At 46.3% G+C, this 24,100-nt stretch overlaps 2 protein-coding genes across 3 annotated transcripts in view; one reads left to right on the forward strand and one right to left on the reverse strand.

The window, feature by feature from the left end:
- SEC31B (SEC31 homolog B, COPII component) overlaps positions 1-13,432 on the forward strand; it is a 30,950-nt gene extending 17,518 nt beyond the window's left edge. Inside the window, 16 exon segments of the mRNA XM_081548383.1 lie at positions 1,436-1,510; positions 1,773-1,871; positions 3,302-3,401; positions 3,902-4,080; positions 4,346-4,472; positions 4,833-4,978; positions 5,656-5,829; positions 6,311-6,472; positions 9,243-9,349; positions 9,407-9,486; positions 10,097-10,405; positions 10,635-10,693; positions 10,993-11,150; positions 11,443-11,548; positions 12,012-12,083; positions 12,319-13,432. Of these exon segments, the coding sequence (XP_081404509.1) occupies positions 1,436-1,510; positions 1,773-1,871; positions 3,302-3,401; positions 3,902-4,080; positions 4,346-4,472; positions 4,833-4,978; positions 5,656-5,829; positions 6,311-6,472; positions 9,243-9,349; positions 9,407-9,486; positions 10,097-10,405; positions 10,635-10,693; positions 10,993-11,150; positions 11,443-11,548; positions 12,012-12,083; positions 12,319-12,498 (2,133 nt within the window). The 3' untranslated portion in view covers positions 12,499-13,432.
- Positions 13,433-16,542: 3,110 nt separating this feature from the next.
- WNT8B (Wnt family member 8B) lies at positions 16,543-22,721 on the reverse strand. 2 transcript variants are annotated; one of them, XM_081548462.1, is made up of 6 exons: positions 22,703-22,721; positions 21,878-21,912; positions 20,539-20,677; positions 19,551-19,676; positions 18,250-18,392; positions 16,543-18,031 (listed from the first exon to the last, which is right to left on the reverse strand). In XM_081548462.1, the coding sequence occupies exons 2-6, from the start codon at positions 21,890-21,892 to the stop codon at positions 17,486-17,488; spliced, it is 969 nt and encodes a 322-aa protein (XP_081404588.1). In that variant the 5' UTR covers positions 21,893-21,912; positions 22,703-22,721; the 3' UTR covers positions 16,543-17,485. The 2 variants fall into 2 exon arrangements, with proteins under 2 accessions (XP_081404588.1, XP_081404578.1); XM_081548452.1 differs by lacking the exon at positions 22,703-22,721 and having other exon boundaries at positions 21,878-21,913.
- Between the last annotated feature and the right edge of the window lie 1,379 nt (positions 22,722-24,100).

The raw sequence follows: 24,100 nt of genomic DNA on the forward strand, positions 1-24,100 counted from the left end.
TGGCAGGCTCAAGTCCCACTCTACTCTGGAAGCATGGCTTCAGTTCCAGCGTCAATCCAATTTCAGGTTGTTTATGACACGAGGAGGAGTGCTTTACTGATCAAAGGAAGTGAGCTCATGAGAGAGCTGAAGGAAGAAGGAGAAGCAACTGGACAGGCAGTGAGAGGATTAATCAGATCTTTGGGATTATAAAGTAGAATGCAAAAGAGTACAGGTCTTGTTCTGCGGATTTTGAGAAGAAATCGGAGTCTGTGCTTCAGACATACTAGAACTTTATGAAGGTAGACACCAGAAGTCTGAGAAGAGGAAAAGAATATGAGAAAGATCAACTGTAGAGTGAAGCTAGAAAAAGATGTGGGAGGAAGATAGTAAGAAATAATGCTTTTGTTATAAGCAAGATACAGGTAATAGCTCCAGGAATGATGGAGTGAGAAAGGGTAGAGGGAATAATCAAGAGTTCAGCCTTTACTCTGCTGAACAAAGGAGGCACTGTCACCCATAGGACAGAGGGGAGTCTGATTTAAAGCTATGCAAGAGCTGTCTATCATAACAGTTCTAAAGCTGAGTGTGGATAAGCATTTCTAGAAGAACATAGAAGAAGGAGGGGTCCCTGAGAGACTTTGCGAAAGATTATGGTTCAGTGTGGAATAAATGAAGGGCCCAGGTCAGCTAACCCATTACGATAGGGCTTCAGGAAACCTTGGCCCTCAGTATGTCGAACATGAGTAGGTAAGCTTACTGTTTGCCACATCCATGCAACTTCTACTTAGGAGTCATCTCACCTAGCCATTTAGATTCACGAGACTGCATCAAGTGGTTCTCTTCTGTGGGAGTCCTTGTTGCAGTCCATGCAGCAGCTTAGAGTTCTTCCCTTCAGCTCCTCAGAAGACAACTCAGGTGCAAGAAGATGAGATATACATCAAGCTGGTGTGTTAGCTGCCCTGGCTTAGAAGCCTCAGTCCCACAAGGGCCAGTATCTCTTTTATGAACTCCAGAAGCATAGCTTCTAGGGTTCCTGCAAGGGATTTGTTTAGTACAAGAGTCCTTGCTATCAGGGAAGCCCATAGCATGGTGTCCACATCAATTATTTATAATTTATATAGTACCAGTCCAGATGCAATTTACCAGTCACAAGCAGTGTTGCCTAGAAACATAGCTGACATTTTACTCTTATCAGGTTACCAGCGTGATAGATCTAGGAAGTCAACTTGAAGGTCCAGTTCTCATGCAGAAGGGAGAAAAGGTTTGTTAACACATCTAGCCATAACCCCACAGGAATCAAGTCTGCCGTAAAGAGGGGAGAGATGGTGTTGGCCTCAGGGGGCACTTCTGGTAGAGCTACATTTGAGGGTACACTAGCACAGATGTCCAACTGGTGCAGGAGAGAGTCATTCACATTCATTTAATGGACCCTCCTGTGTTCTGTGGCTCCTAGGTGACTTTAGAGAAGGACTCCAGAATGAAATTCCTGAAGCTATTAGGATACAGTAAAGATGAACTTCAGAAGAAGGTAAGCTGCTTTCACATCAGAAATACATGTTTGTTGCAGAAAAAGAGAATCCTGCTGGTGGAAACCATCTCAGAATACCTCTTACTGGGCTTCAATAATGTATATATGAGCATTTTACCTCCTGGAGTTATTCTGTTTCCCAGGAAAATAGTACAAAGATCTTAGTAAGTCCAGTTGGTGGAGTATGAAGGTGGGAAGAAAAGCTTAATATTTATTTGATCTTGTGTTGGGAAGAGCGGTATTCATATGTTTCTCCCTGCAGGTGGCCACATGGTTGAGGAGTGATTTGAGGATGGGTGAGAGCCCTCAGTCCAAGGGAGATGACCTCAGCAGTAACAGACAACAGGCCTTCTCCATACAGGTATGGAAGGAGCCCAGCCAGCCCCATCTAGGGTAGCATGGAAAACCTGCCCTTAGGGAATCTTCCCCTTCCTAGCCCTTCCTTCACTTTGCTCTCAATAAGTGCTCAATTTCTGTGGAAGTTTTCAAACTCCTCACTCATTTTGAACCAGGGGGAGACACAGAACCCATAAGGTTTGGAGCTAGGAGTGGAGCTCTTTTAACCATGAAGTATAACACTTCCCAAACTTTACCTGGTTATTCTTTTAGCTTTACTCATTAAGGGCCAACTTGTTTTTTTTTTTTAATTGAAATATTGTTGATTTACAATGTTGTGTTAATTTCTGCAGTACTACAAAGTGATTTAGTTTTGTATATATATGCATTCCTTTTTATATTCTTTTCCATTATGGTTTATCACAAGATACTGAATATAATTCCCCGTGCTGTACAGTAGAACCTTGTTTATCCATTCTATGTACATTAGTTCGCATCTGCTAATCCCACACTCCCACTCCATCTCTTCTTCACCTCCCTCCCCCTTGGCAACCACAAGTCTGTTCTCTATGTCCATGAGTCTGTTTCTGTTTCATAGAGAAGTTCATTTGTGTCATATTTTAGATTTCACATATAAATGATATCATATGGTATTTGTCTTTCTTCATCTTGCTGCAAATGGCATTATTTCATTTTTTATGGCTGAGTAGTATTCCACTGTGTATGTATCACATCCTCCTTGTCCATTTGTCTGTCAGTGAACATTTAGGTTGTTTCCTGTCTTGGCTGTTGTGAATAGTGCTGCTGTGAACATAGGGATGCATGTATCTTTTTGAATTATAGTTTTGTCCATATATATATGCTCAGGAGAGGGATTGCTGGATCATATGGAAACTCTAGTTTTTTAAGGAACCTCCATACTGTTTTGGCTACACCAGCTTACATTCCCACCAACAGTGTAGGAGGGTTCCCTTTTTTCCACACCCTCTCCAGCATTTATTTGTAGACGTTTTAATGATGGCCATTCTGATTAGTGTAAGGTAATATCTCACTGTAGTTTTGATTTCCACCTCTCAATAATTGAGCATCTTTTCATGTGCCTGTTGACCATTTGTATGTCTTCTTTGGAAAAATATCTGTTTAGGTTGTCTGCCCATTTTTCAGTTGGGTTGTTTTTTGTTGTTGTTGAATTGTATGAGCTGTTTTGTATATTTTGGAAATTAAGCCCTTGTCAGTCACATCGTTTGTAAATATTTTCTCCCATTCTGTATATTGTCTTTTGTTTTTCTTTGCTGTGCAAAAGCTTGCAAGTTTGATTACGTCCCATTTGTTTATTTTTGCTTCTGTTTCTATTGAAGGGGCAACTCTTAATAGCACTCTCAGAGAGAGCGACTAAGCCAACTCTGTCTTCTAGGCTCATTTCCCAAGTAGCCACTTTTGTCCTTCTTTGTACAGACCTCCAAACATACTACTTGGGAAGCTTCAGCCTCCTCAGCCTTCTTTGATGAGCTGATCCCTCAAAACATGACTCTGTGGGAGATCCCCATCACAGAAGGTACCCTGACCCTGAGGGAGAGGAACCCTCTGTGTGGGGGTAGCTGGGCTCAGAGTTCTCGAGACTTGAAGACACTGCCTTCTTGTCCCCGGCTTCCTGCTTCCCCTCGTGATCACAAATGCTAGGTGGTCCTGTACCAGTCAGAGCTCTCTCTGGCTGAAGATTTTCATGGATGGGTCCTTCATACAGAAGGCCTTCTACCAAGGTATTTTCTTCATCCTTCTGTCTTCCTGCTTAAAGAACTGTGACCCTCTTCTTGTTGAGCAAACACACGGCACACCTGTGATGCTGCCACGAGTCCCTCCCTTGGCTTGGGTTCTGTCCTTAGAGATTTACCACTGGACCTGGGCACCCCTGGATACCCCCCTGCATTTTGTTATGAAGGAATGAATCTTGGGAGTTTGGGGTGAGGGAGACTCAGGGAGGCAGGGTACAGGAGGTGGGGACAGAAAGCGCTGGTCTGAGGGCAGGCTGATGCAGAGGGGATGCTCTGCCTGCAGACACAGAGGGACTCCTGAGCCAGGCTCTCCTGCTTGGAGAACTGGGCCCTACCGTGGAGCTGTGTCTGACGGAAGAGCGCTTTGCTGATGCCATCATCCTGGCCGAGGCTGGAGGTGCAGATCTGCTGAAGTAAGCACAGGAGCGCTACTTGGCCAAGAAGAAAACCAGAATCGCCCCGGTAACTGCCCACCATGCAGAGAGGAGGAGGAGGGGATTACTTGGACCTTGTCAAGTGGCTGTCCACACTACGGGACTGGCATTTAGAGAATCTGCCTCTCTTTCCTCCTACTCCAACCACCCTTACCTTACCCTGAGCCCCTAGTCAGTGGTCAAATAGGAAGGCTGCTTAGCAGGGGCTTTTCTCAGCGCATCCCTGTGTGTCACTCCTGCTGCCTATGCTGCATGAACAGCTGATGGCCTGCTTCCTTCACTGCTCATTACAGCTGCTAGCCTGCATTATACAGAAGAATTGGGAAGACATGGTGTGTGCCTGTAGCCTGAAGAACTGGAGAGAGGCTCTGGCCTTGCTGCTGACATACTCAGAGCCAGAGAAATTCCCCGAGCTCTGTGGTAGGTGGCCCTTGGCTCCAGGATGGAGTGGTGTGACTCTAGCATGGAGTCAGTGGACACACTGAGGGAGGAGACAGAGGTGCAGCCTGAACTCTGGGAGGCCAAGCCATGTCATCAGGGACTAGAGTGCATTTCTACTTTCTGTGGAGGGCGTTTATTGTCCTCTTTTACTTTTTCTTGTCAGATCTCAGTGCAAAAGCTTTCCCCTTCACTGCAGAGCAGGATTAGCCCCAGTGTTGTCTTAAAGCCACTGTGGCTACTTGTCCCATAGCTCATGGTCCCCCACCTGTTTTCAAACAGGAGAAGGAGAAGAAGCACAGGGAAGCTGTGCCATTTTAAGAAGCTTCTATCTCTCTGCAGACAGGCTGGGAACTCGTATGGAGCAGGAGAGTGGCTGGGCACTCACCTCTGAAGCCAGACTCTGTTACGTGTGCTCAGGGAGTGTGGAGCGGCTGGTGGAGTGCTGGGCAAAATGCCAGCCGGCTTCATCCCCCACGGCTTTACAGGTACCCCTTCACTTCAGGGCCCTGGTCCCTCCATACCAGGCCTTCAGGAGAGGCTAGCAGTGGAGATTGCAGGGACATCAGAGGCAAGTCTTCTAGGTATCCAGGCTGGAATCAGGAGTTTTAAGGAAGAGGGAAGGGCCCTCAAAGTCTGGGACCTTTTCCATGGATAAGCTGTCATCTTCCCTCCTCAGTCAAGGAAGATTGAGTAGCGGCTGCTTAGATATTAACTTCATAATTTTTTCCCACTTTAGGTTTGGGTATATAAGTTTACTCTGTGTTTGAATAATGCTGAGTTTGGGCCTTCTATTAGCGTCTATGAAAAGTCCTCTAAATCTAAGTTGTACCAGATACTCTGTGGGTGCCCAGAGAAGATGGTGATCACAGTCACGGGGAGACAGAGTCACACATGAAATAAAAGGATAACAGAATCTGAAATTGAGATGTATTAGCATAAAAGGTAAATAATCCAAAATGAAGAGGCAGAAATGTACAAGAGTGCAAGACCCAAACAGCTTGGGAGGTGAAGCCAAGTGGCCTTTCTCTGGCTGTCGCGTCTCTTACATATCATATATCATCACCTGCTATCCATAGCAGGGAAGTCCTTGGTTGAGCTGCCTGAGCTAAGAGAGCAGGGTGTGATTTGAAGAGGACTGACTCCCTTTTCTTTGTCCCTCCAGGACCTGATGGAGAAAGTGATGGTCCTTAACAGGAGCTTGAAGCTACTGCGTGGTCCTGATGGGGTGAGCCCAGGCCCTGCCACAACCTACAGAATCACTCAGTATGCCAACCTCCTGGCAGCCCAGGGCCGCCTGGCCACTGCCATGAGCTACCTACCCAGTGACTGTGCTCAGGTGAGTGGGAGCATGTGGAGAGAGCAAACCATTTCTTTCAGTCATCTTAACACTGGCTGAGCACTTCTGTGTTACAGACACTATGCTGAATGCTAAAGCTCCCAGGATAAATAAGACCTAGTCCTTCAGGAAGTTCATAGTCTCTTGGAGGAAAACCAGATGTCAATAATTTATCCTGCCATAACAGAAGCTTATACTAAGCATTGTGGAACTTCACAGGCAACGGGCTGGCTTTGTCTGGAGAAGCCGAAGAAGGCTTCTCAATGGTTTAAAACAGTTGAGTTGGACCTTCAAAGAGAAATAACTAGTAAAGCAGATGTCAGTTTGGCAGGGGTTAGAGACCTTTTGAGTTCTCTGAGATGGCTAAAATGTGGAGGGTCAGCTGAGGTTTGAAAGCTATGTGGGGCTAGGCTTGTAAGAGAGGATGTGTGCTTGTTTTAATTTTACTTAACACAGTCTTTCATTATTGTAACTTTTATAGCCATCAGTTCAGCAGCTGAGAGATCGACTTTTTCATGCCCAGGGTTCTGGTGTCTTGGGCCAGCAGTCTCCCCCTTTCCCTTTTCCCCGGGTTGTCGTGGGAGCTACCCCCTACTCTCAAGAGACATCCTCTCCCAGACTGAAATTCCAGTCTTCTCACCAGGTAAGACCCTACTTGTTCAGTCATTCAAAAATACCTATTAAATGTCTACCAAGGATGGAGGAGCCTGGTAGGCTGCAGTCCATGGGGTCGCTAAGAGTCGGACACAACTGAGCGACTTCACTTTCACTTTTCACTTTCATGCATTGGAGAAGGAACTGGCAACCCACTCCAGAGTTCTTGCCTGGAGAATCCCAGGGACGGGGGAGCCTGGTGGGCTGCCGTCTATGGGGTCGCACAGAGTCGGACACGACTGAAGCGACTTAGCAGCAGCAGCAAGTACCAGGCATGATTGGAATATTAATGAAAAAAATGATGAAAATTCCTATCTTCATAAAGCATAGATTCAGTTATTTTTAAATAGCTATTTATTGAACAACTGCTAGGTGCTTCAAACAGAAAAGTATACAAACCATGATCCTTGCCCTTAATTTGCTCATAGTCTAGTGAAAAGATAGATATGTAAAAATTAACTACAGTAAAATTCATAAATGCCCTGATTGGGATATGATCAAAGAGCCCTGAGATTACACAGAAAGCAATTTACTGATATTTGAACTGAGTCTTAAAGATTAAAAGTTATTTAAGCAAAGGAAGAGAGAAGTAAGGTTATTTCAGGCAGAGGGAATGGCATCTGCTAAGGCAGTAAAGGGAAAGTAAGCAAAGCCTGTTTGAGGAATGACTAACATTTTAATGAGGTTACAAAGCAGGTGTTTGTGGCAGTGGAATGAGTTAGTGAGGCTGGGGTAACAGTATGTATAGTTAGATCAGGAGAGACCTGGCATTTCTATGTTCAAGAGTTTAAACTTGACCCTGAAGGCATTCTGGAGCTATTGAGTGGTCTTATGCAGAGGAAGGATTAGCTATGTGTCTAGGAAGGACAAGGCTAGAGACGGTTAGGAGCATAGTGGGAGATGATGAAGGAATGAAATGATCTAAAACTAGAAAGTGAGGTTGGATTTGAGATATTTAGTAGGTAGAATTGACAGAAACTGATGATGGTGTAGAGGACAGTGCCCAGATGGATAGGATGCTGTTAATTTATGAGACCAGGAGCCTACCAGAGGGGAGCAAAATCCAGGGAGACTGTAGATAAAGATATTAGGCAGGAAAATTCTGATGATTTATCCTGTCCCATCTTTTAATTTCCACCCTCATTTTTGTCCCTCCCTCTGCTCAACCTCCTTGTATTTTCCTACTTGTTCATTTTCTTTCCCTCCCTCCCCAACCTTCCTCTTTCTTTTCTATTTTGAAATAATTATAGATTCACAAGAAGACACAATGAAATGTACTGGAAAGTCTCATGCATAACAGGCCCACCACATCCCATGTCAGTATCTCAGACAACCACAATACAATAGCAAGGCCAGGAAATTGACATTAGTATTATCCACACATTTCACTGGTTTTACATGTCCTCGTGTGTGTGTGTGTATAACTATGTAAGAATTTTTCTTTTCATCTTTTTAATAGTCCTTCACAGAGCAAAAAAAATAATAATTTTATAAGGTCCAATTTATAAAGTTTTCTTTCTATGGTTCATGCTTTTCATGTCAAGTCAAAGAACTGTTAGCCTGTACAAGGTCCCCTAAATTTCCTACTCTTTTTTTCTAGAAGTAGTTTTATGTTTTAAGTTCATGTTCCACTTTGGGTTAATTTTTGTGTAAGTGTGAAATTTGAGTCAAGGTTTATTTTTTTTGCCAATGGATATCCAGAATCATTTATTAAAAAGGCTATCCCTCTTCCTTTTTACCCAGATTACATGCCTTTAATTTCTCTTGCTTTTTTGTAGTATTAAAATGAGAATGGTGAGTATGAACACCTTAACCTTGCTTCCAGTCTTAGAGGGAGAACATTCAGTCTTTCAACACCAAGAATAATAGTAGCTCTAGGTTTTTGTATATGCTGTTTGTGAAGCTAAGGAAATTCCTTCTTTTCCTGGTGTATTGAATCATGAATCAATGCTGAATTTTATCAGATGTTTTTTCTGCATCATTTTGTATGATCAAATGATTTTTCTTCTGATATGGTGGATTGCGTTGATTGATTTTTAAATATATCATGATATATATTCCATGACCAGGAATAAATCCTATTTGGTTGTGGTATATTATTTTTATATACATTGTTGGATTTGATTTACTAAAATTTTGCTGAGGATTTTTGTGCCTAAGTTTATGAGAACTATTGATCTGTAGTTTTGTTTTGTGGTGTTGGTGTCAGAGTAGTACTGACCTCATAAAGTAAATTAGGAAATGGTCCTTCTATACTCTAGAAGAGATTATGGAACCTTTGTGTCAATTCTTTGAATGTTTGGTAAAATTTCTCCAGTGAAACTGTCTAGGTCTACCTATAAACTTTTTGGGGAAGGGAGTGGGAGGAGGTTTTTAATTACAAATTTAATTCCTTTAATAGTTATAGAACATTCAGGTGTTTGGTTTAATTTTGGCAGAGTTTTGGTAGTTTGTGGTTCTTGAGGAATTGGTCCATTTTTCTAAGTTGTCAAATTATTTGTAAAGTTATTTGTAACATTCCTTATCATCTCTTTCATGGATGCAAGGTCTGTTGGAGTATTCCCTGCTTTGTCCTCTTATCTTGATGAATTGTGTCTTCTCTCTTTATCTTTGTCAGTCTTTATAAAGATTTATCAATTTTGTTGATTTTTTTTAAAAGTTAGCCTTTGGTTTCATTTTCCCTGTTGTTTTTCCATTTTCAGTTACTTAGTACTTTCTTTTCCTTTCCAAGATGCTGATCCTTTTGTCTCTTCCTACAGGTTCCAATTCTACCTCCAAGGCCAAGGATTTTTACACCTCAGTCATCACTGATGATGTCCTTGACACCTTCCCATCCTAGCCCTTATCAGGGTTCCAGAATGCCTCAGTCATCACTAATGATGTCCTTGATACCTTCCCATCCTAGCCCTTATCAGGGCTCCAGAATGCAGAATACAAGTGACTATAGGCCATCTGGGGTCCAGGAAGAACAGCCTTTGCCTCTGGGCCCTGGGGTAAGGCCTGGTGAGTGACCAACTGAGTGGAGATCTGTCTAGCCAGAGCACAGAGAAAAACAGCTGGCATGGCTGGCATGGATTTGGGAAGTAATATGTCCATCTAGTGAGAGGAGCTTGGAGTCTGAATTCTTAATACTGTCAGTACTTGGCTTTGTACTTTGGGCACTATACCTAGCCACTTTGTTTCTTTTGAAAATTGAGAGTGATTGTTATATTGGTCATTTCAACCCCACAGGATTGTTTTGAGGGTCAAATAAGGAATATAGTTAAAAGTAGTTTGTAAATGGTAGATCTCCATACACTTATGCCCCTTCCCTGGTGGCTTAGAGGAGAAAGAGTCTGCCTGCAATGTGGGAGACCCGGGTTCAATCCCTGAGTTGGGAAGATCCCCTGGAGAAGGAAATGGCAACCCACTCCAGTACTCTTGCTTGGAAAATCCCATGGACGGAGGAGCCTGGGAGGCTACAGTCCATGGGGTCGCAAAGAGTCGGACACAACTGAGCAACTTCACTTCACTTCACATACACTTGTATTATTTATTATTATTATAGTTTTGTTTTTATTCCTCCGTGATTCCTCTCTGATGTGGTCTGAATCTCTTCTCTGTCCCTTTTCAGCTTTATCTCAGCCTCAGCTGCTACGAGGGCAAAAGGCGCAAGCTCCTAACCCTGTGGGATTCCCTGGAACATGGCCTCTTCTGGCTCCACCCACAGCACCCCCAGACATTATGCAGCCTGGCTCTGTCCCCCTGCCTGGGGCTCCTCCAGTGCTCCCTCTGCTTCCTGTGAGAGCGCCAGGCTTCAGCCCTATGAGCTCCCAGCCACCAGCCCCTCCTGTCAGCTTCCCTGCGGCCCACCCTCCAGGAGGGCCAGGCACTCCATGCGCTGGTGTCCTCCCAACCACTGGCATCTTGACTCCTCACCTAGGTCAGTCTTCTCCCATGGCCTCCCTCTCCTCCCCTCCCTACTACCACTCTGGGAGTCTCTTTCCTCAACCCAGTGAACTAGGGTTAGGAATGTCAACCCTGAGAGTGTGGCTGGTCTGCAGAGGGTGTGTGTGGAAGACTCCAACTAAAATAATTTTACTGATCTTCAGACGAAAAATTTCAGTGTTTCTGGTCATGCCCATGAATACCCCTATGTTTATACTATGCAGGACCTCAGGATTCCTTGAAAAATGCTCCAATGCCCAAGGGAAACCTCCAGAGGAAAAAGGTGAATACATCTCTCCCCACTCAACCCTCATACATTCACCAACGAGCCACGCTCTAGTTCCTTACAGAAGCAGCCTCGTCCTTCCCATTCTCAGACGGGCACTCTGTCCCCTCTCTCTCCCCACTCACTCTTCTCCCCTCAGCCACCTCCTCTTTTCCTTCTTTCCATCTTCTGACTTCTAGGTTCCCCACTCACTGTTCTGTGCCCGTGTTCATTCATAGTTTCTGCTACTCCTTCAAAGCAGGGTGGAAGGGGTCTTTCAGCTTAGACTCATGTGCCTTTCTTTTCTCTCTCTTTAGTTGCCAGAGACATTTATGCCCCCAGCACCAATTACTGCTCCAGTTATGTGCCTCGCCCCTGAGCCTTGAGGGGTCCTTTCCTCACAACCCGCTGTCCCCAATGTGAGTCATGCTTCCCCCGGAGCCCCACGAGAACTCAGCCGGCAGCTGACAGGAATGATGTGTTTTCCTTCCTCTTGGAAACCTTCTTTTCTTGGGTGTAGAAAAGCAGGGAGCATGGAAGATGGCTTCATTCCTCAAGTTGGAGGCAGACTCTGGGCTGAAAGAGATGGGGTGGGAGGCAGATACCAAGTGTCCCTACTGCAGAGAAGGGGGATGCCCCTCCCCAGCTCTGCTCCAGTGGTAGCAGCATGACCCCAAGTCACCGAGGACTAGTCCTGAGGAGAGCCATAAGCAGGACAGCTTGCCTATGTCTCCTGTCTCCCTGCTCTCTCCTCAGCAATGTCCATGGCCACTGGAGAAGATGGACAGGAAGGAGCAGCCCCCTGAACACCAGTCCTTGAAGATCAGTTTTGAGGCACTTCTGCAGCGCTGCTCCCTGTCTGCCACTGACTTAGTGAGTCTGAACCTTCCCCATGATGCTCCCTTCCGACCCCAGCTGGTCCCAGGATCCCTTAACTGTAACACTAGTTCCTTGTGTGAATCTTCTTACTGTCCCTGGACATGCTGTCTGTAGCTTATACTTATTTGATATTGTCGGTGTGGAGTTGGGGAGGACTTGTCTGGTCTGGAGTTTAGCTCCTTGGTAGCAGGACCCAACAGCACCGAGACTTAGCTCTTGGAAAGGCAGCAGGGAGTACTGGAAGGAGGGTGAGACCAGTAGTGAGGAGACCTGCCATTCATTCCTGGCTGAGTCAGCTAGAGCAAGTCACTTACCCTCTTCAGGTCTCCATTTTGTCCTCTGTCAAATGAAAGAAAGAGCATTGAGCCATTCTAGCTCTAAGGTACCATGATTCTTTACGGTCCTGTGTAGTATTAGGCTTAGGGGCTGGAATTAGAATCCATTTCCCTCCCTGCAGAAGACAAAACGGAAGCTAGATGAAGCTGCGCAACGTCTAGAATGTCTGTATGACAAGCTCTGTGAGGGGACAGTAAGTACACTCAGTGGTGCTCCTCTGGCTCCTGCTTTTCCACCCCCACCCATGGCCAACGGGCATGTAGTGTCCCTTCCCATAAGCCCCACTGACCTTGGGTTCCCTACAGAATATAGACATGTTGCCTGGACTGGGCTCCAGAACGCCAGAAGGGAGTCCTCGCTTCTCCCTTCCATGCCTCCAGGGTAGGGGTGGAGTTGGGTTTACTAACTCTGGGCCAATCCCTTCACAGCTCTTGCCTCCTGTGCTGGCCGGGCTCCATGAGATTGCCCGATGTGTGGACGCAGGAAGCTCTGAGCAGGGCCTCGTGGTACATGCCCAGGTGGTGGGCTGCAGCAGCTTCAGTGAGGTCTCCAGCTTCATGCCTGTCCTGAAGTCTGTCCTCACCATTGCTCATAAGCTGCACGTCTAAACCAGGCAGCTCCTCTTGCCAGGAGACCACTTTTACTGTTACTTAATTCCTTCCTGCAGGAAGGGAATTTTGGAACAGATTCTGTTTGTTTTTCCCTGCCTTCCTCCCTTGCTGCCAGGTATATGATGCTGTAGGCTTGGCTCTGAACTAGCAGAGTGCCTGCTCTCTACCCCTTTATGCCTGGCCCTCTGGGATCTGCCCAGGGCTCGCTCAGCCTGTTCTCCTTCACTTTCCCTAAAACTATACTTCAACAGGGTGCCTTCTCTCAAGTGGTTTCTGAGAGGGTGAGCAGGATCATTTTTTCAAGTCTACCTCTGCCGAACCCATCGTGTGGGTCTTTTGTCTTTTCCCTTCTGTGGAGCCTGACTATGAGCCTGACTTTACCTTCTCCTTGCCTCTCACTTCATGTTTCCATACTTCTCTGAGCCCCAGAGACTGGGGTAGAGTTGACCGCTGCTCACCCTTTCAACAAATCCTAGACATGAGTGATAGGTGCTGAGCAGAACCAAGAAAAGGAACTCGGGCCCTTTTAAGAAGGGACTTCTCCTCTGCCAGCATTGTTAAGGGTGAACTAGGTGAGGTGGAGGGTGGAAGGGGTGCACTGCCTTTTGCTGAGAGCTGTCTTAAGCTATGGGATAGGAGCAGAGGGACCACTGCCCGTGGGGAGCAGCTCCTGACTCAGCCTGCCTGAGTCCTGGCCCAGGCAAGATCTAGACCCATTCATTCTGTGATTAGAAGCCTGGTTCTGGAATAGGAGCGATATTAATGAAAGACTCTTCTGGCACTCTTCTTCAAGGCTTGGAGGCCCTTCTTCCCCACCCCCACACATCTCAGGGCTGCCTTCTCTCTCTGGCTGCACTTTCATGGTTGGACTCTGCACTGAAGCCCTGATGTACTTTATGTGTAATAAAGCTGCTTTAGTTTGGTTTTCCCAGTCATCTCCCAATTATTATCTCCTCTGGGTCCTATTTTGCTCTTACCTGTCTTCCCAGTCCTTTGTTCTTGCTCCCTGTACCTCAGTAAGGCAGGGGAGCGGCTTGGGGACAGATAGGAAGTCAGAGTTGAAGAAAGGAGGTGGCACTGAATTAGGCTCTCTCCTTGCAGCATTTATGGCCACTTGGAGGGGGGTGTGTGTGTGTATGTCTCCGTCTCTATCTGTGCCTGACATTCAGCTCCAGGGTTTTCCCCACACCACTTCATATGTGTGTGTGTGTGTCTCCATCTGTGCCTGACATTCAGTTCCAGGGTTTTCCCCACACCACTTTGTGTGTGTGTGTATGTAGGTGTGTGTGTGTCTCCATCCATGCCTGACATTCAGCTCCAGGGTTTTCCTCACACCATGTCAGGGCTGAGCTCAGCTACACAAAGGGGCTGGGTGTGAAGCCAGGGGTATGATCTCTAATCCTGTTGTAGATCCCATCATGTCTGCAGGCTAGATGTGTGTGTTTGGGAGGAAGGGATTGTTAGGCAGTATTTGTTTGTAAAGCCACTTGCTCTTCAGATAATACTTGCACTAACTTCTATTGATGAAGCAGTGTGAGCCCCAGCAAAGTCCTTTCCCAAAGTGTCTTTGAAGCCAAGAGCCCATTGAGGGGAAGAAAGGCCGGGAGAGGGGATTAGTTTGTTCAGCAGCTGTGAATTTCAGTGGGAGGTTGATGAACTCTGAAGTCTTTGTTTAAATTAAAGGGGGGGAGAAAAAAGCCGCTGCTGGAGCGAGAGCCCCACTTGGGGCCCTGAACTAACACAAGGAGAAGTCTGAGCTGCGGGGAGCTGTGTACTGACTGCGAAGACTTTTCCCAAACACTTTCGGAAAGGTGTTGTGAGAAGGGAAGGGGGCGGAGTGGGGGATTAGCATGTGAAATGAAGTTTTCATTGACTCCGGTGGGGGTAGAAGGCTATTTTAATGGCATTTTGTTCTCTTATTTTCTCTTCTTGAGCTCTTTAGAGATATTGTTTTGCTAAGGCCGGCTTTCTTCCCCCTTCTTTCCAGTCCGCAGATTGCCTCTATGGGAGCCAACATAAATATTTCTCCTCCAGGAATGCGGGTTAATTAAAAGGAAATGAATGAGTGGAAGCATCCAATCCAGACCCACAATAGGCGAGTGCCCTGGCCTGCCCTTCTCTCCCACCACCCCCAGCACCGCCAGCGCTGAGCACGACCCTGTCTCTGTCTTTGCCCTAACCTGCTGCTAAGGCCAGTTGAGGCTGAGATTCTTTTCAAGGAAAGAAAGCCCTGCCTGTGTGCAGGCTCACAGGCCAGGGACAGGAAGGAGACAGTGTTTTGTCCCCTCCACCCAGCATCCTTGTCACTTCTCAGGACCTCCCTCCGCTTGGGTCCCCTGGCTGAGACAGATGGACTCCTAAGGAGCACACAAGAGGAGCACACAAGAGGAGGGGAGGGGCCTGGGTTCCAGAACTCACCCCATGGTACCTTACTAGTTGGTGGAACAAGCCAGACATCTTTCTCAGCATCAGTTTAAATCTGTAAAACAAAAGATTTTTCACTTGCTGACCTTGAAGTTGTCTTCCCAAGCAGCCAGTCTGGTTGTCCACATTTATAAAGGGGAACACAGCACTGGTGATTGATTATAAGAGAGAACTTAAACTCCACGAATGCAGGAGGTCAGCGTGTTGTTCACCACTGTATTTCTACTGTGGTGTTTGTTGAATGAATAAATGAATCAATGGATAATGTAAGGGGCCGGGTGGGGGGGGGGGAAGCAATCCAGATCTAAGGTAGCTCAGTATTGTTTTCTTTATAGACACAAATGAGTGTGGTATCAATCATAGCCATTTGGGGATATAAAACAATAACCTGTGAAAGAACTTTCTGGCAGCATGACATGTTTCAAATACCAACCTGGAGTTGTCACCCATGAAGCACGATGGTTCTCCTACTAGTATGCTGAGAGACCTCCTGGGGAATGTTGCTTTCCTTTACAAGGTTTTACTTTTATATTTTCTAGCTGCCTTGCCAGATTTTCTTACTGAACACTGTCAAGCATTTCTGCCAAGTGGGACAGCCAAGTTAGTGCATGCTACTGCTTGATTAGGGACAAAGGGCTAGTTGGGAGATCCATAAGGCCCAGATCAAAGCTGAGGAAAAGAGCAAAAGCCCTTTGCTGATAGAACTGGAAGTGAAGCACTCCAATACCATGAAGGGCAGCATGGACCCTGTAAGGAGGGAAGGTGAGCCTCTCTCCTCAGTAGGTGTTAATGGGACCAGAAGACGTGTAGGGATGAGGCCAGGGATTTGAGGTCTTCCCTTGCTGTTGTCTCAGTTTGGAGTATAGGAGCCATTCTGCTCTCACTGATCGACCCTTAGAGCCTCCTCCCATTTTACCCACTTGGAGCTACTCTTCCCCTGTGCTCTCCTCTACAAGAGATGAGATGAAGTCTTCTAGCATTTGACCCATTCTACTCCAGAGGGTTGCCTGGCACCCAGATCCAGGACCAGCCTAGGGAAGGGAGATGACTGGGAGGCTCCTTGGGCTGCAGAGGGTCTGTCAGGAGTTAGTTCTTCCCTTCCCGAGCCCTATTCCATCAGCAAGTCCCTGCTGTACTGCTTCCTTCTGAGAAGAGAATCAGAATATTCAAGCACCACAAGTAGCAAGGTCTTAGCCACTGAGTCAATGTGTCAGTGGAAGATTTATGGGCATGATTTCCTAACACTTGGCAGATGAACCTCAGTCAGGCCAGGATAACTATTTAGGCCATCAGGGAAGTGAGGCCCACAGGAGGATAGTATCCAGGCAAGGTGGGAGTGAGGAGAGGGCCTAGGGGTTATATCTTCCATACACTCCTCCCCATAGCCCCAAGAATAAGTTCAATACCTGGGAAAAAAGACAGATGTCACAGTAACTGCAATAAATTAAGGTTCAAGGTACTGAACTTCCTATTAACAGTTTCATTGCAGGAAGTTTACATATTGAAGGAAAGTATCCAGTGCCTGAATCCTGCCTGTTTGAAAATCAGGTTAGTGAAAAGGAGGGATCCCAGCTTCTCATTCCTCATGACCTGTCTTCAGAGGTACAAACCAGGGTCTGAAGGGAAATTAGCTTTATTTATCTCAGTCTTGGCTCAGGGAAATAAGATCCTTTGGGGAAGAGAAGAGGTAAAGTTGGTTGCTAGGAGAATGTAGGTTAGGAGCACGGAGAAGCTTATTTGAAAGGGTAGGAAATAACTGGCACTCCCCCCTTACCTCTTTCCTGGATGTTGTGGGTATGTGTCTGGGGCACCTTGGATGATTATCTAGGAAGGTCGTTGCCCCACTGGCAAAGTCCATTAGAGACATGACAGGGGTGAGTGGCACCCTTGGTTTTCATCATCAGCACTCAAGCGTTCCCACTTCCTCCATCTTCAACTTCCACCTCTAGGAACCAACCCCTAAAGACATGCTTTTTCTTGGGTCAGTTTCCTCAGTATCTCTTTCAGAGAAAGAAGAAAGGATAAGGGGAGGGAAAGTAGAGATTCTTGGGGAGACTATGCCAGCAGTTAGGGTATCAGAAGCACAGGAGGGCTTCTGCCCAAGGAAGGTGTGGCTGTGGCAGAGAGCTGACAGCAGAAAACTGGGGAGTAGGGTAGAGGGGGGGAAGATGGGTAAAAAAAAGCCATGCTTTCTCTGGGCCCTGCATCTCTCAGAAGGTTTCTTCCAGTTCCTAAGTTCCACAGGCTAGGTCAGGCATTAGGGCAGGTAGGACCGGGAGAAGGAACGCCCATTCTCTTCGTAGTCCTGGAAAGATCAATAGCTCAGAGTCTCAGAACAGATCGCTGTCAGGTCTCAGTGTGGTGGGCGGACGATGCCGACAGCAGAGGAACTGTGGAAACAGGTTGGAAAGTGGCGAGCTCTGGAAGAGAATGCAGCAGCTCTCCCCCTCGGGATCCCTGGCCTTGGTAGTGTGGGGTCCCTATTCCCTAGATTCCTCACTACTGGGGTCTCTAAAAAAAGCCAAGGACCAACGGGGAAACGAGAGGGGAGAGGAGTCGCTTAGGGTTTTCTCCCGGCTTCGTGCGCTGCGCCCCTCCGTGGCCGATCCGCGCGGCTGCAGAAGTACTTGGTGACCCGCCGGCGGCACTGCTCGCAGCGGACCGCGCAGCACCAGTGAAACTTGCAATTGCAACTGGACACGGTCTCGGCGCGGCGCTCCTCCACCGCCAGCCCGCAGTCCCCGCAGAGACGACGGCAGCTGCGGCGCTCCCAGCGGCCCAAGGCCCGGCCACGCCGCAGGCACTCTCTGCCTTCGGTGCCCAGCAGCCCTAGGGTCTTGTTCTCCAGGCAGTAGTCCGGGGAGTCCTCCAGGTGCACCAGCTCCCGCGTGGAGATGGAGCGAAAGGTGTCAGCGATGGCGCCGCGGCCCGCCGCGCTGTTGCCTGCACCCTGTAGCAGGTCCACCTTGAGAGCTGCGTGGTACTTCTCTTTCAGGTGCGCGCCCACCTCTCGGAACTCCGGCAGCTGCAGCCAGCAGGTCTGCGTGGTGCAGCTGCCAGACACCCCGTGGCACTTACACGTGCGTTTCATGGTGCCCTTCACCGCCTGGGGAGAGAGCTAGGAGTGAGCAGGCCAGGGATTGCGCCCCTGGGGAGTCTCGCCCTCTGGCGAGTTGCGAGGCTTCCTGCAAGTCTACTTGGCCACCCGGCTCGGTACCACGTTTGCCCAGTCAGATAAAAGACTTGACAAGCCTAGGGCTATCTGCACCTAGGCCTGGTAGTGGATGGAGCCAGGTGCCTGATTCCAGGGGCTGCAGGACTCACCTTGCGGCCGGCCTCGTTGTTGTGCAGGTTCATGGCTGCCCGAGCATCCTGTCCTGTCTCCAGGGCATCGACGAACTGCTTGGATATTGCCTCTCCGAAGCCCACGTTGTCGCTGCAGCCTCCCCACAGCCAGCCTTGGCCCCCTGGAAAAAGTGGTGGGAAGAAAGGCCGTTGAGCAGGCCGCAGGGAGCCTCCTGGGGTGGTGGTTCTAAGTGGGTTAGGGGGATTAGGGAAGGATTCAGGTGAGGTGAGTGCCCTCGCTCCAGATTAGTTTCACCCCAGATTTATTTTTGACACCTTTGTACTCCTAGATTCAGCCCATCCCCTGCTCAGGACTCCATGACATAAGTAGCTACCAGGGGAGGCAGGTGCCTGCTCACCAGGCTATGTTTCTGGCCTTCAGGCAGAGTGTACACATGCTCTGCCAGAGACTGATGTCCGCAAGGCACAAAATGGTGTGGAAAAGGTGAGGAAAGCGCAGACATTGAGAGGGAGAGAGGCCAATTGAGATAATACGGAACAGCAGTTGGCAGTTGAGGTGGAGGGCAGAGGATTGCAGAGGACAGTGGAGGTAAACGGGAAATGAGATAGGGATAGGTGTAAGGTAAGGGAGTTAGAGAAGGTGATGTTCGAGGAAAAAAAAAACAACAACCGGCACTTTACAGAAACAGATCACCTTTAATGAGGCGAGAAGGGGCAGCAAGTCAGATTAGTGGGCTGCTGCACTAAATCAAAAAGAGAGTAGGTATATATAGAAAACATGTATGTGTGTAGATACATTATTTTGAGGGGGGTCTGTTTTTCCTCATGATTATTTTTGATTAGTTAGCTAGGAAGTTAGTTAGTTAGTTAGGCAAGGAATTCCTGAGATTGGCCGGAGACGGATCGGCTGGGAGCTGAACGTAATCAATCTTAATGTCCCTTCCTTTCTTCCAGGGAGAAAGTTCTTTATTCTGTATAGAACGGTGGGGAGGACCTGTATAGATTTCCTTCATTAGGCAGTGTGGAAGGGCCCCCCCCCCCCATGGTTGAGACAGTAATAGGTTAGAATCTGAAGGGAATGTTTTTCCTTTATCGCTATTGTATTTAAATTAAGGGAACCACCCAGTGAGAGAAGGGCTCCCAGCTACCTATATCCTTGTTTGTCACTGTAGTGCTTGGGCTCAAAGTGGTCCACCTTGATTTTCCTCAGATTTAGAAGACTACAAACCTTCTTCACTCCACCAAGTACCTGCCAAGCTTTTCACTGCCTGAGTGAACTTCATTGGGCTGCCCTACCCACCCCCAAGTTCACTACTTACCCAGTTGCCCATTGCGGGAGTCATCACAGCCACAGTTGTCAAAATCTCCAAGGCTGCAGTTTCTAGTCAGAGTGTACATGACCCCGGCAGAACTGATGGCATGTACAAATGCTGTCTCCCGATTAGCTGACAGGAACCAAAAATTGAGTGAGTTAGAGGGAGGAGTTACAGCCCAAAGACATACCTTTAATACCATCATTATACCCTCCTCACTCTGCTCCATTCTATTGGGTTGGCCAAAAAGTTAGTTCAGGTTTTTCCACAGGATCTTATGGAAAACCCCAGCAAACTGTTTGGCCAACTCAATATCTTACCACCTTTATAATGTACCTTACTCTGTTCCAGGATCTGCTCCAGTCCTGGTCTCAGCTCAGCTCTTCTCTCTTCCTATCTTTTCAGGTTACACGTTTTACGACTGAGTGGTTAGAGTATTGTTGATATGGGTGGCATTTAGGTGGGAAAGAGACCAAGAAAGAAATGGGGAAGAATCTGAAGGTCAGGTTGTAAAGAACCCATCCCCACTTTCTCTTGAAACATCGAAGTCTGAGAGGCTTCTGAGAGGTGCTAGCTAGTCCTGAATCATTTCCTGGTATGGCCACTTTTTAATCTTCTGTATGGGAATCTGGTCTCCAAGTCAGTTCCCACTTGCCCTGTACCTCTCTACTGAGCCTGCTAAAGGAGGAGGCTAACAGGCATGAAAATATATGACCTCTACCTACCTACCTATTTATATTTTGAGGAAGCTAGGCGGCTGCAGATGGTATAGGATTGGGGATGAGGCAAGGGCCATTTGTTGAGTAGAGAGGGTGTCGGTAAAGAAAAAGAGGAGCTGGAGCAAAAAACAGAAGATACTGGAGAGGGAGATGACCTGAGAGCAGAGACCAGCTGAGGAACAAAGATAGAGAGGAGGCTGAGTTCCATCCCTGGAGAGTGGAGCTCTAACCTGTGGCCAAGGGGTCCAGGGACCTGTGGCTGAAGCTTTCCTTACCACTGCGAAGGCCGCCATGGCTGGACAGCTGCAGGGCTCTCTCAGGGCAGTTCCAGCGGTCCCAAGCAAACTGGTATTTGCATTCTTCAATTCCACTCTGGGCACCAGCTGCCACGCTGCTGGAGTAGATCAGGTAAGCCTGCAGGGACACAGGAGTCAAACTTCAGACTCACAGCAGCTGAACTTAGTAGGTGTTTGCCTTAAAGTGTCCAGGCACGTCTTTTCCTGCACACTTTGCCACTCCTCCAAATTAATGACAGAGTAAACACTTACAAGGTTTTTCCAGTAGTCATGTATGGATATAAGAGTTGGACTATAAAGAAAGCTGAGTGCAGAAGAATTGATGCTTTTGAACTGTGGTGTTGGAGAAGACTCTTGAGAGTCCCTTGGACTGCAAGGAGATCCAACCAGTCCATCCTAAAGGAGATCAGTCCTGGGTGTTCATTGGAAGGACAGATGTTGAAGCTGAAACTCCAATATTTTGGCCACCTGATGCAAAGAGCTGACTCATTTGAAAAGACCCTGATGTTGGGAAAGATTGAAGGCAGGAGAAGAAGGGGCCGACAGAGGATGAGATGGTTAGATGGCATCACCAACTCAATGGACATGAGTTTGGGTAAACTTTGGCAGTTGGTGATGGACAGGAAGGCCTGGCATGTTTGTGGTTCATGGGGTCGCAAAGAGTCAGACATGGCTGAGTGACTGAACTGAAGCACTTTCAATATGCCGTCTCATGTGATTTCACAAATAACCTTGTGAAATTGGTACCATTTTATAGAATAGAAACCTAAGACTCGGAGAGGTGATGTAAAACAATTTGCTCAAGGTCCCACCACTAGCAAATGGTGGAAGCAGGAATGAAACTGGTGTTTCATTAGACTCTAGACCTCACTACCTCTATTCACTGTACTCTGTCACTTCAAAACGAGACTCGGTTACGTGATTCATGAATTTTCAACTGTTTTCATCCTATGAAGAGAACATTTTGTATCTGGAAATATTCTTAGAGGTCATGTAGTAGACTGCCAGCATTTTAAAGCTGGAGGACGGCCTGCCCACCCCGCCCTGAGAAGGATGGCTGACTATAGCCTGACACTACGAAAGAAAACTTTTATTCTGGCCATAAATTCAGAGTCAATATTCCTGAGTTCTTGTCCAGGCTCTGACATTAGTTTGCTGTGTGATTTGGGGTGTATCCCTGTCTGTGCCACAGTTTTTCTGCCTAAAAGATACACAGGATAATAAAAGATGTGGATATAATGAAAAGAAATTGACATGTATAGTTTTCAGTCAAGAAGCTAAGTGAAGTCCAAATAAATCAAAGGAATTTTTTTCTTACCTTTGGACCAGTCATCAGGAAATTGTTCACTGACCTAGAAGAGAGAAAAACCACAGAGCACAATAGAGATACACTGACTCATTTCTGATGCCTAGAGTTTTAAGAATTACTTCAGCAAATATATAGGCATACCTCAGTGACATTCCTGGTTTGGTTTCAGACCACTGCAATAAAGCAAATATTGCCATAAAGCCAATCACATGAATTTTTTGGTTTTCCAGTACATATAAAAGCTATGTTCACACTATACTGTTGTCTATTAAGTGTACAATAGCATCGTCTTAAAAAAATACAATATATGTACCCTAATTTTAAAATACTTTATTTTTTAATGGATTTTACAACCTTGACATTTATTTATTTATCTTTGGCTGTGCTGGGTCTTCGTTGCTGCATGCGGACTTTCTCTAGTTGTGGGGGGAGGGGCTACTCTTCACTGTGGTGTATGGGCTTCTCATTGCCACCGCTTCTCTTGTTGCAGAGCACAGGCTCTAAAGTGCTGACTTAGTAGTTATGGTGTCCAGGCTTAGTTGCCCCATGGCATATGAATCTTCCCCAAGCAGAGATTGAACCCAAGTCCTCTGCAGGCGGATTCTTAACCACTGGACCACCAGGGAAGTTCTAAAAAAAGAATAGCTTATTGTTGAAAGTGCTAACCATCACCTGAGGCTTCCTGAGTCATAATCTTTTCGCTGGTAGAGGGTCTTGTGTTGATGTTGATGTCTGCTGACTGACCGGGGTGATGGTTGCTGAAGGCTGGAGTAGATATGGCAGTTTCTTAAAATAAGACAATAAATTTTGCCGTATTGGTTGGTTCTTCCTTTCATGAATGATTCCTCTGTAGTATGCAGTGCTGTTTGATAGCATTTTGCCCAGAGTAGAACTTCTTTCAAAATTGGAGTCAATCCTCTCAAATAGTGCCACTGCTTTATCAACTAAGTTTATGTAATATTCTAAATCCTTTGTTGTCATTTCAACAATCTTTATAGCCTCTTCACCATGGGTAGAGTTCATCTCAAGAAACCATTTTCTTTGCTCATCCATAAGAAGCAACTTCTCATCCATTCAAGTTTTATTATGAAATTGTAGCAATTCAGTCACATTTCAGACTCTGCTTCTAATTCTAGTTCTCTTTCCACCTGCAGTTATTTCCTCCAGTGAAATCTTGAACTTCACAAAGTCATCCATGAGGATTGGAATCAAATTCTTCCAAACCCCTGTTAAACTTGATGTTTTGACATCTTCCCATGAATCCTAAATGTTCTTAGTTATCTAGAATGGTGCAGCCTTTTCAGAAGGCTCTCAATTAACTTTGTACAGAGGACTCATTCATGGCAGTTATAGTCTTATAAAATGTATCTCTTAAATAATAGTACTTGAAAGTCAAAATTATTCCTGGATTCATGGGCTGCAGAATGAATGTTGTGTTAGCAGGCATGAAAAATAGCATTAATCTTACTGTACATCTCCATCAGAGTTCTCAGGTGTATTGTCAGTAAGCAGTCATATTTTGAACAGAATCTTTTTTTCTGAGCAGTAGTTCTCAACATTGGGCTTAAAATATTCAGTAAACCATGTTGTAAACAGATGTGCTGTAATCCAGGCTTTGTTGTTTCATTTATAGAGCAGAATTAGCATAATTCTTAATTTCAAAAGGGTAAATGAACGTTGACTTAAGTCTATATCGCAAGCTGCCTTAGTCCCTAACGAGTCAGCCTGTCTTTTGAAGTTCTGAAACTGGACATTGACTTTTTCTCTCTAGCTATGAAAGTCCTAGATGGCATCTTCTTTCAGTAGAAGGCTGTTTCATCTACATTGAAAATCTGTTGTTTAATTTAGCCTCCTTCATTAATTATTTTGACTAGATCTGGAATCTGGATAATTTGCTGCAGATTTCCATCAGCATTTGCTGTCTGCCCTTGCATTTTGATATTATGGAGATGGCTTCTTTTCTGTAAGTATCACAAACCAACCTCTGATAGCTTCAAACTTCTCTTTTGCAGCTTCCTGACCTCTCTCAGGCTTCACAGAATTAAAAAGTTAGGTTCTTGCTTTGGGTTAGGCTTTGGCTTAAGAGAATATTGTGACTGGTTTGATCTTCTAGCCAGACCACTAATACTAATACTGTCTCCATATAGACTGTTTCATTTATCATTCTTTTTTTTTTGGTTGTGTTGGGTCCTCATTGCTGTGCAGGCTTTTCTCTAGTTGCAGAGAGCAGGG

The sequence above is a fragment of the Giraffa tippelskirchi genome, chromosome 2 (genome assembly GCF_054371585.1).
Source record: "Giraffa tippelskirchi isolate mGirTip1 chromosome 2, T2T-mGirTip1v1.2.pri, whole genome shotgun sequence".
Classification (NCBI taxonomy): Eukaryota; Metazoa; Chordata; class Mammalia; order Artiodactyla; family Giraffidae; genus Giraffa; species Giraffa tippelskirchi.

Coding starts and splice junctions, on each gene's coding strand:
- WNT8B (XM_081548462.1), bottom strand. Junction 18,393..19,550: donor CTCCCGCAATGGGCAACTGG/GTAAGTAGTGAA, acceptor CACTTTTTCCAG/GGGGCCAAGGCTGGCTGTGG. Junction 18,032..18,249: donor ACAACGAGGCCGGCCGCAAG/GTGAGTCCTGCA, acceptor CTCTCTCCCCAG/GCGGTGAAGGGCACCATGAA.